The sequence below is a fragment of the Teleopsis dalmanni genome, chromosome 1 (genome assembly GCF_002237135.1).
Source record: "Teleopsis dalmanni isolate 2A chromosome 1, ASM223713v2, whole genome shotgun sequence".
NCBI classification, from domain to species: Eukaryota; Metazoa; Arthropoda; class Insecta; order Diptera; family Diopsidae; genus Teleopsis; species Teleopsis dalmanni.
Genome location: NC_051846.1, coordinates 3,667,855 through 3,680,216, shown reverse-complemented (window position 1 = coordinate 3,680,216; position 12,362 = coordinate 3,667,855). Strand labels below are relative to the sequence as shown.

The window sequence follows — 12,362 nt, the reverse complement described above, 5'->3', positions numbered from 1 at the left end:
GTTTGAAACAATAACCTAAAATTGGGAAAGCAATTAGTAGTGAAAAAACTTAGAATAATATTAATCAGACAATAAATTAAATTTATAATTAAATGATTTTGATATAAAATTTTTTTTCATTGGCATATCGCAACCCACTGCGTATGAGTAACCTAATTATGAAATTTGTATAATGATCGTAAAATATATAAGTTTAGACAATGATTTAAAAATTATCTAAAATTACGAAAACAAATAGCAGTAAGAAATTGTTATCGTTAACATCCAGCAATTAATTATTTTATAATCAAATTAATGAAATAAAAAAACAAAAGCGATTTTTTTACGTCACACACTGCGTATGAGTAACTTTCTTATATAGTTTATGTAGTTGCTCTCGAAAGGTGCATATGTTAAATAACGTTGTGAAAGTAAAACGAAAATAAATAATTAAAAAAATAATTAGTATTTAGAAAAGATGATACTAATCACACAATTATTGAAGTTTCTAAAATAACACAAAAAAAAAATATAAAAATGGAAAACAACATAGTTTGCTATAAAAATATTTTAATTATTGTTATTAAAATCTACTCTTAGATATATTATTGCTATTATTCAATCGTATATATTCGCAGTTTTAAGAACTCCTTCACATAATATTTTTTGCGTTCGTAATGTATTTTTAATTCTTTTATAAAAGAACACAGAAGTATACCATTAATTGGATACATTGTGCTTTCGTTTTTTATTAACGTGCTTTCTCCCCTAATTATTGTCAGCATTTAAAATGAATTAAATGAAATTATATTTTAAATTGTTTTTAAAAACTTTTTTTTCCAATTAATTTCTTTTCAGTATTCTAAAATGTCAACATCCTCATCCTCCGCACATATATTTCGTTCACTCTCATCCGAGAGTCAGAAGAAAGAATGGTCTAAGCGTTTATCCTTGCGTGGCACGCGACATGTGAGCAACAATCCAAAGGATGTAAGTTATTTTTGTTTCATTTATAAAGCAATTATGTCCTGTCCTTTTTTATATTTTCGTTTGTCGCTTGTTTCACATGTTTTTGTTTTTAATTCGTCAAAATTTCATGCATTCCAGTTTTATTTATTATGAGGAAAATGTACAGTGACACATATGCGTATTCTGTAGATATACCCACGTACTTATGTTATAATATGAAAAATGAAACTGAAAAGAATGGTAGCTACAGCTTCTTCCTTTTGGAATTAAGCAATAGAAAATAATTGTTATGTCTTTAATACGTATTAAAGCCACGTAAGATTAAAATATGCTTTAAGTCCATCTGTAAGATTTGTTTAATTTTTGTGACAGTTATTTTAGTTAGTTCTTTGAATCGATAGAATATTTCTAATTAGAACAACAGAAAAATTTTATTTATACTTATTTTTTACTAAATTAATTTAGTTCTAATATAAACGCAGCAAGTAAAATTGTTCATAAAAACTTTCATAGTAATAGTAACAAAACTCCAGAAAAATATGCGAACAAAAAAAGTCAAGTACGGCTTTGGATCAGTTGGTTAAGGTACGCTGATTCTGAGCTTCACATTTGGCAGGAACCGAGTTCGATTCCTGGTACTTGCAGTCTCAAAAAATAATTATTTACGAATAATTAAATACAAGAATTACTTCCAAGACCACTGATGATGGGTATTTGGCAATACTCGAAACAGCTGTATGGTCAGCCAAAAATTCAATTAATTAAAATAATATAAAAAAAATTTTTGTTGCTGTATTTCACTACTGTTCAAAAAAACTCTTTATAAATTAATTTATTTAATATTTCTCATTCCTCTTACTCCATTATGTGTTTGTGTGAACCAATGAATTTTTATAATACGAAAGAAACTTATATAAACTTGTGACATATGTTGAATACGCTGAACAGGCCCTTCCTTTTTTGTTTTAGTGTAACTTTCGTACGAGCTAAGTACGGTTTTGAGTCAGTTGGCTAATAAACAGTGACTCTGAGCTTTAAATTTGGCAGGGCATGAGTTCAACCCCTAGTACTTGAAGTCTCAAAAAATTATTTTTGAATTATTACATGTAGTATATAATTTCAAAAAGTAGACCAATGATTATGGATATTTGGCAATACTCGAAACAGCTGTAGGGTTAGCCAAAAATTTTGGGGAATATTGTGCATTAAACTAATATAGAGATGATGAATGATTCCTTGCTTCAGTGTATCATTTTGTCTTTTTTTTTATATTTTGTATTAAAGTGCTCTCTTTTTTAAATATTTTGTATCAACATATCATTTTGTTTTTTTCGTTTTTTTCGTTTACAAAATTTTTTATTGAAGCGGTTTTTTTCGAACAGTAATGAACTACAACAACAAAAATTTTATTTTTTATATTATTTTCATTAATTGAATTTTTGGCTGACCATACAGTTGTTTCGAGTATTGCCAAATACCCAACATTAGTGGTCTTGGAAATAATTCTTGTATTTAACTATTCGTAAATAATTATTTTTGAAACTGCAAGTACAAGGAATCGAAAAATTTTTTAATAAAATATTGATATGTTTCGATCACATATCATTTTGTTTTTATCTTGAATTCTGGACCAATAAGTTATCTCAAACCTTTATGCCACTTTAAAATAAGGCAGCTGTTATTATTAGGCATTATATATATTTGTTGGTATTTTTTTTATATCTGCATATTGACATTTACTTACTATTTTTATAAATCTTTCTACAATTTTTATCAGGAGACAAAAAAGCAGAAACTTTTTAGTCGCTCAGCATCACTAAAGCAAGCCAGTTCTCCACAGCCATGTTTAGAGTTGCAAGTCCCTGGTCACCAGTCACATACAACGCAACAGATGTCATCTCAGCAGCCTTCAACACCAAAAAAATCCAACTGGGAGGTGATTGAACACTTCAATCCTAATTCAAAGAGCGGAAAAGCAGCTGTTAGCAGCAGTCTTATAGCGGTAAGTTGTAGGAATTGATTGTCTCTTAGTTTACATAAAATGCTGTAAATGTTGTAAAAAAATTAAAAAAGAAATTGTTTTGTCCCAAATAAATTTTTATTTAAAAACGACGGAGTTTTAATCTTCCAATAGAACGGAATACTGCGACTATTGGCAATAGTTCATGCTAACATCTGACCCATATTCTGTGTTACGAAAAAAAATATTATTATTATGTATATTTTAGTGATTATTACCAAATTTTGACTAAAATTTGACAAGTCATTGTCATCCTGCTAAATTATAGACTTAGCCTACTTCATAGAACTGTTACGCAATATAGTACTCATTGTACTCATGTCAGCTTTACGCAATAGAGTACTCATTGCCTTTCGGCATTGGCTGACCTTTTGTCTATTTATGAACACACTCCAATCCTGTGGTACCACAACGGGTCTTTATTTGTGCTCAAGTCGGTTTTTTGGGGTACAAGGCCGCAACTTCAACCTAATCTAACCTAGCATATATCCTCATTTTTGATTTGGTCAGCTGAGTACTGTTCTGTTCGTATGTTTGAGTTCAATTTAAGGGACTTAGTAGTCAAGTTCCATATACAAACACAGCTGTATCATTTCAATATTATAGGAGTCGTTGAAGTTGTATATTTATAGAGGAATAGTACTGGTTTATATAGCTAGTATGAAATCAATATATTTTGGGCTCCCACAATATTGATCCACCTTACTGTTTTTTGAATTAATGTTCAAATAAATGGAATAATAATATATATACTCTTATGCAAAATAAATTTTGAAAATTATTTTTTTTGAATTCACTTACAATATTCCGAGATCTTGATTACTGCATTTAGGTGTGAGCAATTGAAAAATATACACGCGTACGACTAACACCTCTAGTTTCTCTCCATACGATTTATGTAAATTGAATTAAAAGAGCAGAAGGACAGAAGGGAGAAGAAACTAAACAAATATGGCACGTGTGAACTCAGAATGCTACTTCAACCCAAGTGGCCACTCAAACATTGGCCTTACAGCTGCAGCTGAAGCAATTTTTCTGAGGAGGCAATTTACGTAAATTGTTTAAAGTGTGAACGGAAGTGCATAGAGCAGTTTTGCATAAATAAAATTTTTTTTTTTAATTTTACTCTCGGTGTTGAAAAACAAATTTGCAGTTTATTTTTATATGCAGTTCACATTGACACAAACCGATAGTTGAACTATAAAACTATCAGTTCAACTAAATATTTGCCTACACTTTGAATAAACTTTGACTATTTATTTGTAACACTACTAAAATAATTGGAAACTTTTCTCTTTTTCATAGGCGGGCATAACACGATGTAACATCGATGAATCTATTGACTCAACCAATTCCAGTTCGACATGTCAGAGTCCTATGGTTTATCAACGTGATGAAGCGCAACTGCTGCAACAAAGTAAGCAAACAATTTTAAATATTTATGCAAGCCAAATATTTGCGATAGTTCAAAAATTATAAATAACGAGAAGATAGAAATTTCGAACATACCTGAAATATAAAATTTTACTAATAGCAAATCGTGACACAAAAAATCATTCTAATTTGCTGAATATGCAAAGCATTAAACAAAGTTTTGAAACAAAGCCAAATATAGCTTATCTAAACGTTTTGTTATAAATGCATATTTGTGTGAATATAAAATTAACACACGCATGAAGTCAGCATGTATCTAGATACTTTTCACCACATTATTTAGCACAATATTGTAGAAGCCACATCCCACGCATTGTGTGTAGTTCACGCAACCACACATATTATTTAATAGTTTTAAATTTGGCAGAGTTGATGCAGGCTTGGATATAGGAATAGTGCCATAGCCCTGCTTGTATTCCGTTGGCAAGGATTGAAGCCGCGCACGTGAATATGCAAATAAGGATTGAGTAAATCCATATCGACACACATACGTGTGGTTGTTGAAGTTGCTTTGTAAGTGAAACGCAATGTGTGCATTTTGAGCTAACAAAATGCATGTTTCGAATTAAAATTGATGCTTTCGACGTTGCCGTTGTTTTGAATTTTGATTATTTTTGGCTCCCTTTAACTTCATTTTAGGCTCCCGCCACAGTTTGTGGGTTTGTTTGCTTAACTTTGGAATAACAAATACTTATATTTTACAAATTGAAAAATCACTGTTGGATATCGAGTTCATCAATTTTGTGTAGATATTTTTGCTAGTCGTGCTATGAAAACCAAACAACCATACTCAGATAATGCCAAAATGCATAGTCAGATCCTGTTACCTTTTTTGGTTCTGGCAATTTTTCCTACTCGTATTTCTAATGGATCAGCAAAAACACTGTGTGTGGCAAATTTATCTATGACATTTATATCGAAAGAGATTTTCTTCTGTCTGAAAACATGCTGAGTAAACTAATTTTGTAAATCAAAATCAATATATTTTTTTAAAAAAACACTTTTTGCTGATATTTTGTCAAATTTGATTCATGTGCGACTATTAAAAATTTGATAAATAATACACGATTTAAAGTGTACTTTTTTGATAAGAGAATTTTTCATTTTATTTAAGCGGATAATAAAAATACAGTAGAAATCACTTAAAACGATACCTGATATAACGACAATTTTATAAAGTTTAATTTACGTTGTCACATGAAATTTATAAATATAACGACATATCGGTTATTGCGACTGTTGATTGCTTGCAGTGACAGGCCATCAAATAACTTCCATCTACCACATACCTCGTAAGAACCCCTAAATTAGAAGAATATGGACTAAATCCATGCCATCTAATTTAAATAATTGAATAGGTCTTTTGTCTTTATAAATTTGTCTTTATAAACAGTCTGATAAACTATCAAAGAAGTACCTTTCTAAAACCCTATTTCTTCTAGACGCCAAAGCCTGCATTCACAGAGGAAATGTTTTACAGTTTCTTTTTCCTGCAGGTTACCATAACTTCAGCAGGATTATGAGGCATGTGCAATTTCACTACGTGGATTCCTATATACTAATAATCAGAAAAAACTACAGTAAGCCTTGCAGTGTTTTTACACGATATTTTTTGTTGAGTTCCTGACTGAAGTTATTGCAATTATAAAATGAATTTTTTGTTGTTGTAGTTCACTACTGTTTGAAAAACCTCTATATGATTGTACCTGAATAAAGCTTTGGTTTCAATCACTAGTTACAAAGACCAAAAAAAAAGTTTGAACTATTTAAAAAAATATTATTATATAAAATAAATCCTCTTCGACGGCTTCCTCTTTTATGTTTGCAACCTTTGAGCGATTTTATTGCTTAAATTTATATGCAAAATATTTAAAAAGATATTGAAATTATTGTTAAATTTAATAATCAATAATTTTTTGTAAAAATATAACAACACTTCATTTTATGTTGGTTGAAATAATTTTTGTCTGACTATTTGGCAGCTTTGGCAGTAGTCTTTGAGAATACTTGTTGGATTTCATAGTTCACACTGTGCATTCCTCCTCAACTGTAATATATTTCTACAATAGAATCTACAAAAACTTCTATGGTAAGGGAAAGATAGAATCCGTTGATCACTTTTTATGTCTCGTTCATAAAAATATAAACGAAGTGACTTCATTGATTTGGATTCCGCTTTTTCACGTTCCAGACAGACATTACAGAGATGGATTTGTCGGATCTCCACAATTTTGTTTGAATATTAAATAGATTAACAATGATAATACACAGAGACAATAGTGGTTACTATAAGTCGCCTCTCGCAGGTTAGTTTTAAAATATCACAATGAGTAATAAATGTTTTCGAGTAAAAGTGTCGAAACCCCTTTCAGTAAGCATCCTTTCAACCTAGTCTAACCGAGTAGTTTGTATATTATTTTTGGATCTCAAGTACATCTATTAAGCCTGTACTAAGCCAGTTATGAAATACAATTGAATGAAAATAAAAGTTTTACTTTTATATTCCCTATTATTATTTCTCAGCATTAAAAAAAGAAAACAGTGTTTCAGAATTGTTTTACTTGCCATAAAAGTACAATACATTATTTTAATTATTTAAAATGTTAATATTTCTATTTACTTAAAATTTATCACTATTCATAATTTATTCTAAAATAAAGAAAAAAGTTTTCGTCAGAGTGGTGCTTGTTTACTCAGTAGACACTATAGCAGAACTAGATTAGAAAAATATAAAAAATATTAATTTGAATGAGATGCATTAGTGAAACGAAAAAGCTTTTTTTATTTTCAAAAATATTGATGCTATAAAGCATTTTTACGCTGTAAATAGTACTATTGTTTTTAAACCACTCAAGTAACTCTATATATACAGTGTATTAGAAACTGAATAATTGTGAAATATTAATATATTGTGTACTACTTATATGTGGATCAAGACATATTCCACATGAATACTGTGAGTAATGTTTAATTAAATTCCTGGTTAATAAAATAGTTGTTAATTCATTTTAATTTAAAAATATGTATGTATATAATATTGTTAATATTTTTATTAATTGATTAAATAAACAATCCGCCTACAAGTTAATGAGTAAGAAACTGAACATAATTCTGTTCCGGGCAAACAGATTATTGGTGTTGTAGCTTGCAAGCATCTGCTCGTGTTTTCCCTTTTAGGAGTATTGAATGGTACTTGGTTTTCAACCTTGTCGAGTGGTTCCAGGACGTAGACCTGGTAGTCATTTAATTCTTTCAATTTAAGGATTTTGGATTATATACATGTTTCCAATAAGTTTCTGCAATCAGTTAAAGGGTTGAGTTTTAATTTATAAGTTAGTCCTCAGTTGAAGTATTGGTTTACAAATCTTGTGACATTAAGAGACACGTATCATTAAGTTAATTTAACTACTTAAGACGACAATGATTCAGCGATTATCAAACAAGGACAACCCCAGCAACAAATACGAACGAAAACGTTGGCACAAATTTATCAGAAGAAGCGGTTTAATCTCGCTATTTTTAAACCATTAGTTTATCTTCATGTAAACTCGATTTTGAAACCTGAATTCAAATATAAACGTCCATTTATTAACGTATTTTTACTGAGTGTTAAGTAAATATCTTTACATAAGCTTACATTGATTAGAACCTGGCAGTTAACAGCGATCTCATAAGTGTTTAAAGGGTTTGGTTAGTAAGAACATTTTTAGAGCCACTTTTACTAATTATAACTAAAGTGTGAGGCAACAACGTCTATATTAACGCTGCTTTATCAGGAATCAAGAAAAAACAATAATCTTATAAAATGTTTGGTTAGAATTGGTCAGTTATGTGAACAGTATCATTTGTCGATACTGGGTGTAAGGCAATAGCTTATACATTACCAAAAATTTGTTACGACCCCAACAAGTGCTAGATTATAACCCCTTTTCATCTCGGAGGTATCACAGCGGATGACATAAAGAGACCGTTTTACTATGATGCCTGCCAGCGACCATAATTTAAGATTTGTCGGAATTCAGAAGAAAACAGTGTTCCCATAAAGGGTGCAGTAAGAATGGATAGTTTTGAGAAAACTGTATTTTCTGCTGTTACTAACAGATCAACAGGAGAACGAACTTACTAACTTAGAAGAACATTTTCAGTATTCGATTTAAGTACTTCAGTAAGTGATGTTGACGATTTTATTAAATTATAGTCGATACTTTTAATTTGTAGATATATGGGGATAATAGCTTGAAAAAGCTGAATATGTTTGTTCATTAAAACCACAAATTTTTCTCTTAAGTTTCCTTATCGAATAGATAAAAGTATGCATATCTGAAGATTGAAGATAGTTCAGTAACACATGAAAAAAAACTTTGCAAAAACTTTCAATTTCGTATGCAAATTGTGTTAGTGCTGCGAAGTAGTGTTTTATGCAAACTTCATAGTTGCTTTACCAACTATGTAAGATGCTCACTCTGTAAGATACTTGAATAAATGGAAAATATTTATGAAATCTGAAAATTACTTCACCCCAGGCTTTTCTACGTTCCTTCGAACTGTTGGAGTGAGAATATGTTTGCAAGCAAGGCATTGAATTTTAAAAAGTTCATCGAATGCAAATTTATGCAATCTGCAAAGTTGTTGATTTACAGCAATTATCCTGTGGTTGACGAAAACATACAAGACAGGACATGTGTACGGAATAATCGATTATCAAGTTAGGTAAAGATAAGCGAATATGACGTTCTGTTGCAAATATTTGCAACAAATTATACTAAAGTGGTTTCTTGACATGTACGAATGCTTCCTCTGACTTAAATTTAAGTTTGTAATACATTTATGGGAAATAGTTACCTTTTAGTACCTAAACTATGTTTCAAAAATGTTATTAGTTTATAATAAAAAGTGATCTTTAGAAATCCCTATTAAAGGAAAGCGTTTATAAGCAAACATCTCTCGTAAGCATACAATATTGCTGAGAAAAATTCTTTCAATCGAATATAATTGCTGCTCTTTCCCATCAATGTTAACTTAAGTGTGCGTTCACTGTAATTCAATATTTTTGTTACCTTTTATTGAAGTATCAAATACTGATTTTTAAACGCAAACTTATTTTTATACCTAATGTGATAAATTTATTTAAGAGTATCTCATACCATTCTAAAATCCACTTATTTGAATTAAATAAACTTTATATTTTTTGTACGTTTTTGTTTTACTTGAACAATCATTTTAACTTCACACAAATCCTAACTAAAACAGTTGAATATTATCGCAAATAGCACCCATTTTATCTCGTTAAACATTCGCTTTGCTACTTAAATATTTTACAAATTTTCCACTTATTTACACATTAACTTTTTATATTTTCAGATTATGATTCCAGCGATTCACGTAATGTTGAGGGAAATCTGAATCCCAATGGCAACCTCAGTCCGACAATATCCTTTTGGTTTCGTCTAAATCGTGTGATTTTACGTTTATGCAGTCAGCATCAATTCAAAAATTTACAGGTGAGTTTTCATCCACAACTGCACAGAGTATAAATTTGCAGAGTATAAATTTGCAGAGTATAATTTTATCTAACCAAAATGGCTACATTTCCAGTTAAGGTTTTGCACACACGTTCCCTTTATTCTACTCATTCAAGGATTTAAAACGTTTGTTTTTATTTTTTTTTTTTTTGATTTTATTTAACTTTTCCAAACTTTTTCCCAACTTGACTTGTGTCTAGTTAGATATTTACTTTCTGATTTCTGTAGTTTTCTATGGGGAACTGAAATTGCCACTGCATGCAAATATCACTTATGACACAAACTGCAGTGCGGCCCTCGTCATTTCATTTAAATTATACATTTTAAAATTTTTTGCACATTTAACTCATTGCAGATTAAAAATTGTTTTGTTTAATTTCACTTTATTAATTACAATTAAAAACATTTTATGTTTGTTTTTTGTTTGTTTTTTTCAAACAACAAAATTTTGTTTTCTTTGCATACAAACCATGAAATATCCCTAAAGGCTATAACGTGTACGTTGCTAACGATGATGAATTCAAAACATCAGCATAAATTATTAAATTTTTGTGTATATACAACGGTTATTAGTCTGGAGCAATAATTAGGTCTGAGTTTATAGATAGTATAAATATAGTGTTATTAAAGAATCGAATGGTACTAGCTTCTTCAGCGTAGCTATTTTTCAATTACACATATCTCAGTGCAAAAAATATTGCAGGAATCAGGGAGATGTTATGACTGCCTTACCTGCAAATCCTTTAAACAAATATCCACTTTTAGATCTATCTGCACCTGCCAATCATGTATATGGTAACTGCAGCCAGTCTGCCAAAGATCTCGACACCCCTTGACACCCAGTCTTTTCTGTAGAATAGAAAACAAAAATTTCTTTGACACGTATTGACACCTAGTCTTTTCTATAGGATCGAAAACAAAAATTTCTGTGGCATAGTCCGGGCTTAATGTTATGTAGTCTATAGCTGTTTTCACATCATTTGTAATATATGAACAGCTATCAGTTTTAAATGCTATATATAAAATCGATCACAACCATATACCTTCAGCTCAAAAAGTACCCGGATTTTGTAAATAAAACACGCAAATTTAAATTTTATTCCAAATTTATTTTATTTCCTTCAAAATATGCTCTTTCTGAAGCGATATACATATGCCAACACTAAACTCAATCTTCCATACACTTTTCGTAGGCCCGTGCAGGTATGGCTTCTAGTTTCTTCGGCGAATTCTCTTTTACCGATTCAATCGACATTTAGGGGTATTTTGGGGCATTTTGAGTTTCGGGAACAGGAAAAAGTCGCACGGATCCAGATCTGGCGAATATGGTACCTGAGCGATGACAGTGGTGCCATGTTTGGTCAAAAAATGACGTACAACAAGAATTTTCAATAGTAAAAATCGCTAAATGCACTTGAGGTAGTCTCACATTAACAGCTGCTGTAAAGAAACTAATTGACAGATGGCGCTCAAATTTGTATCATATGTCAAGAAAGGGTGTACCAACATAACAAGAAAAAATTTTTGAAAAAGATCTATTACTACTTTTCAAAAATACTTTTCAAAAAAAAGTGCTGCCGTCAGCTGTAATCTATGTACTAGTGGGCAACTTTCTAATTTTGAGCAAGCTAAGTCATTCAGTTGGCGTTTGATAGCCGTTCAAAGCAGATAACCTCGTGAATTTTTACGAAAATTGAAAAAAGTGAATTTCGTGTGCTGATTAAGCATAACGATCCCAAATCCACGAATTGGGATACGAACTGCCCATCCAGCATATTATTCTGCGCCTATTTTCTGTTTCCAAACCTAAAGAAATGGCTGAGGAGTTGAGAAAACCTATTATTTGGAGGAAATGAAAAAATTAGAAAAACGCTGGACTAAATGTATCGAGCTAAAAGGTGATTATGTAGAAAAAGAAAATGTTTATTTGCCGAAAAAAATTTGTTTTATTCAAAAAGTCACTGACTTATCAAACCGCCCTCTTATTATCATTAGTACGAAAACTTTTACAGTGAATTGTTTTGATTTTACTAGTCTTAGTCATATATATTAGAAATATTCAGTTGCTTATGCATCTTCCGTATTTGTGGGTAAATGATGTACCTGATCTTTCGGGGTAAGGACTATCAGTCAAAAACTTAAAAGTTTTAATGGGAGTATTCTATTTCGATCCCAATACGAGTTTTGTTGTTATTGAGCAATAGTAGCATTGGATGTAGTTCCATACCTAGAAGAATATTGGTATAAACTTAAAATATTACTTTTTCTTCTAATTAATAAATTGAAAATCGAACCAAAATTAAAGTAAATCAAAATTATTTCTAAAAATTAAATAACTTTTTTGTAAAAATTTGTAAAAATTTTTAAAACTCAAACTACTACTAGATTTACCAGTATTTACTTTTCAAGCTAAAACTCATCAATTCGTTTTTTTGATC

At 30.3% G+C, this 12,362-nt stretch overlaps 1 protein-coding gene across 1 annotated transcript in view; it reads left to right on the top strand.

The window, feature by feature from the left end:
* LOC119673226 (GATA zinc finger domain-containing protein 14-like) overlaps nucleotides 1–12,362 on the top strand; it is a 56,469-nt gene that overhangs the window by 24,753 nt on the left and 19,354 nt on the right. The window contains exons 2-5 of the mRNA XM_038084470.1: nucleotides 838–969; nucleotides 2,726–2,950; nucleotides 4,274–4,385; nucleotides 9,764–9,903. Of these exons, the coding sequence (XP_037940398.1) occupies nucleotides 847–969; nucleotides 2,726–2,950; nucleotides 4,274–4,385; nucleotides 9,764–9,903 (600 nt within the window). The 5' untranslated portion in view covers nucleotides 838–846. The remainder of the gene's footprint in view (nucleotides 1–837; nucleotides 970–2,725; nucleotides 2,951–4,273; nucleotides 4,386–9,763; nucleotides 9,904–12,362) is intronic.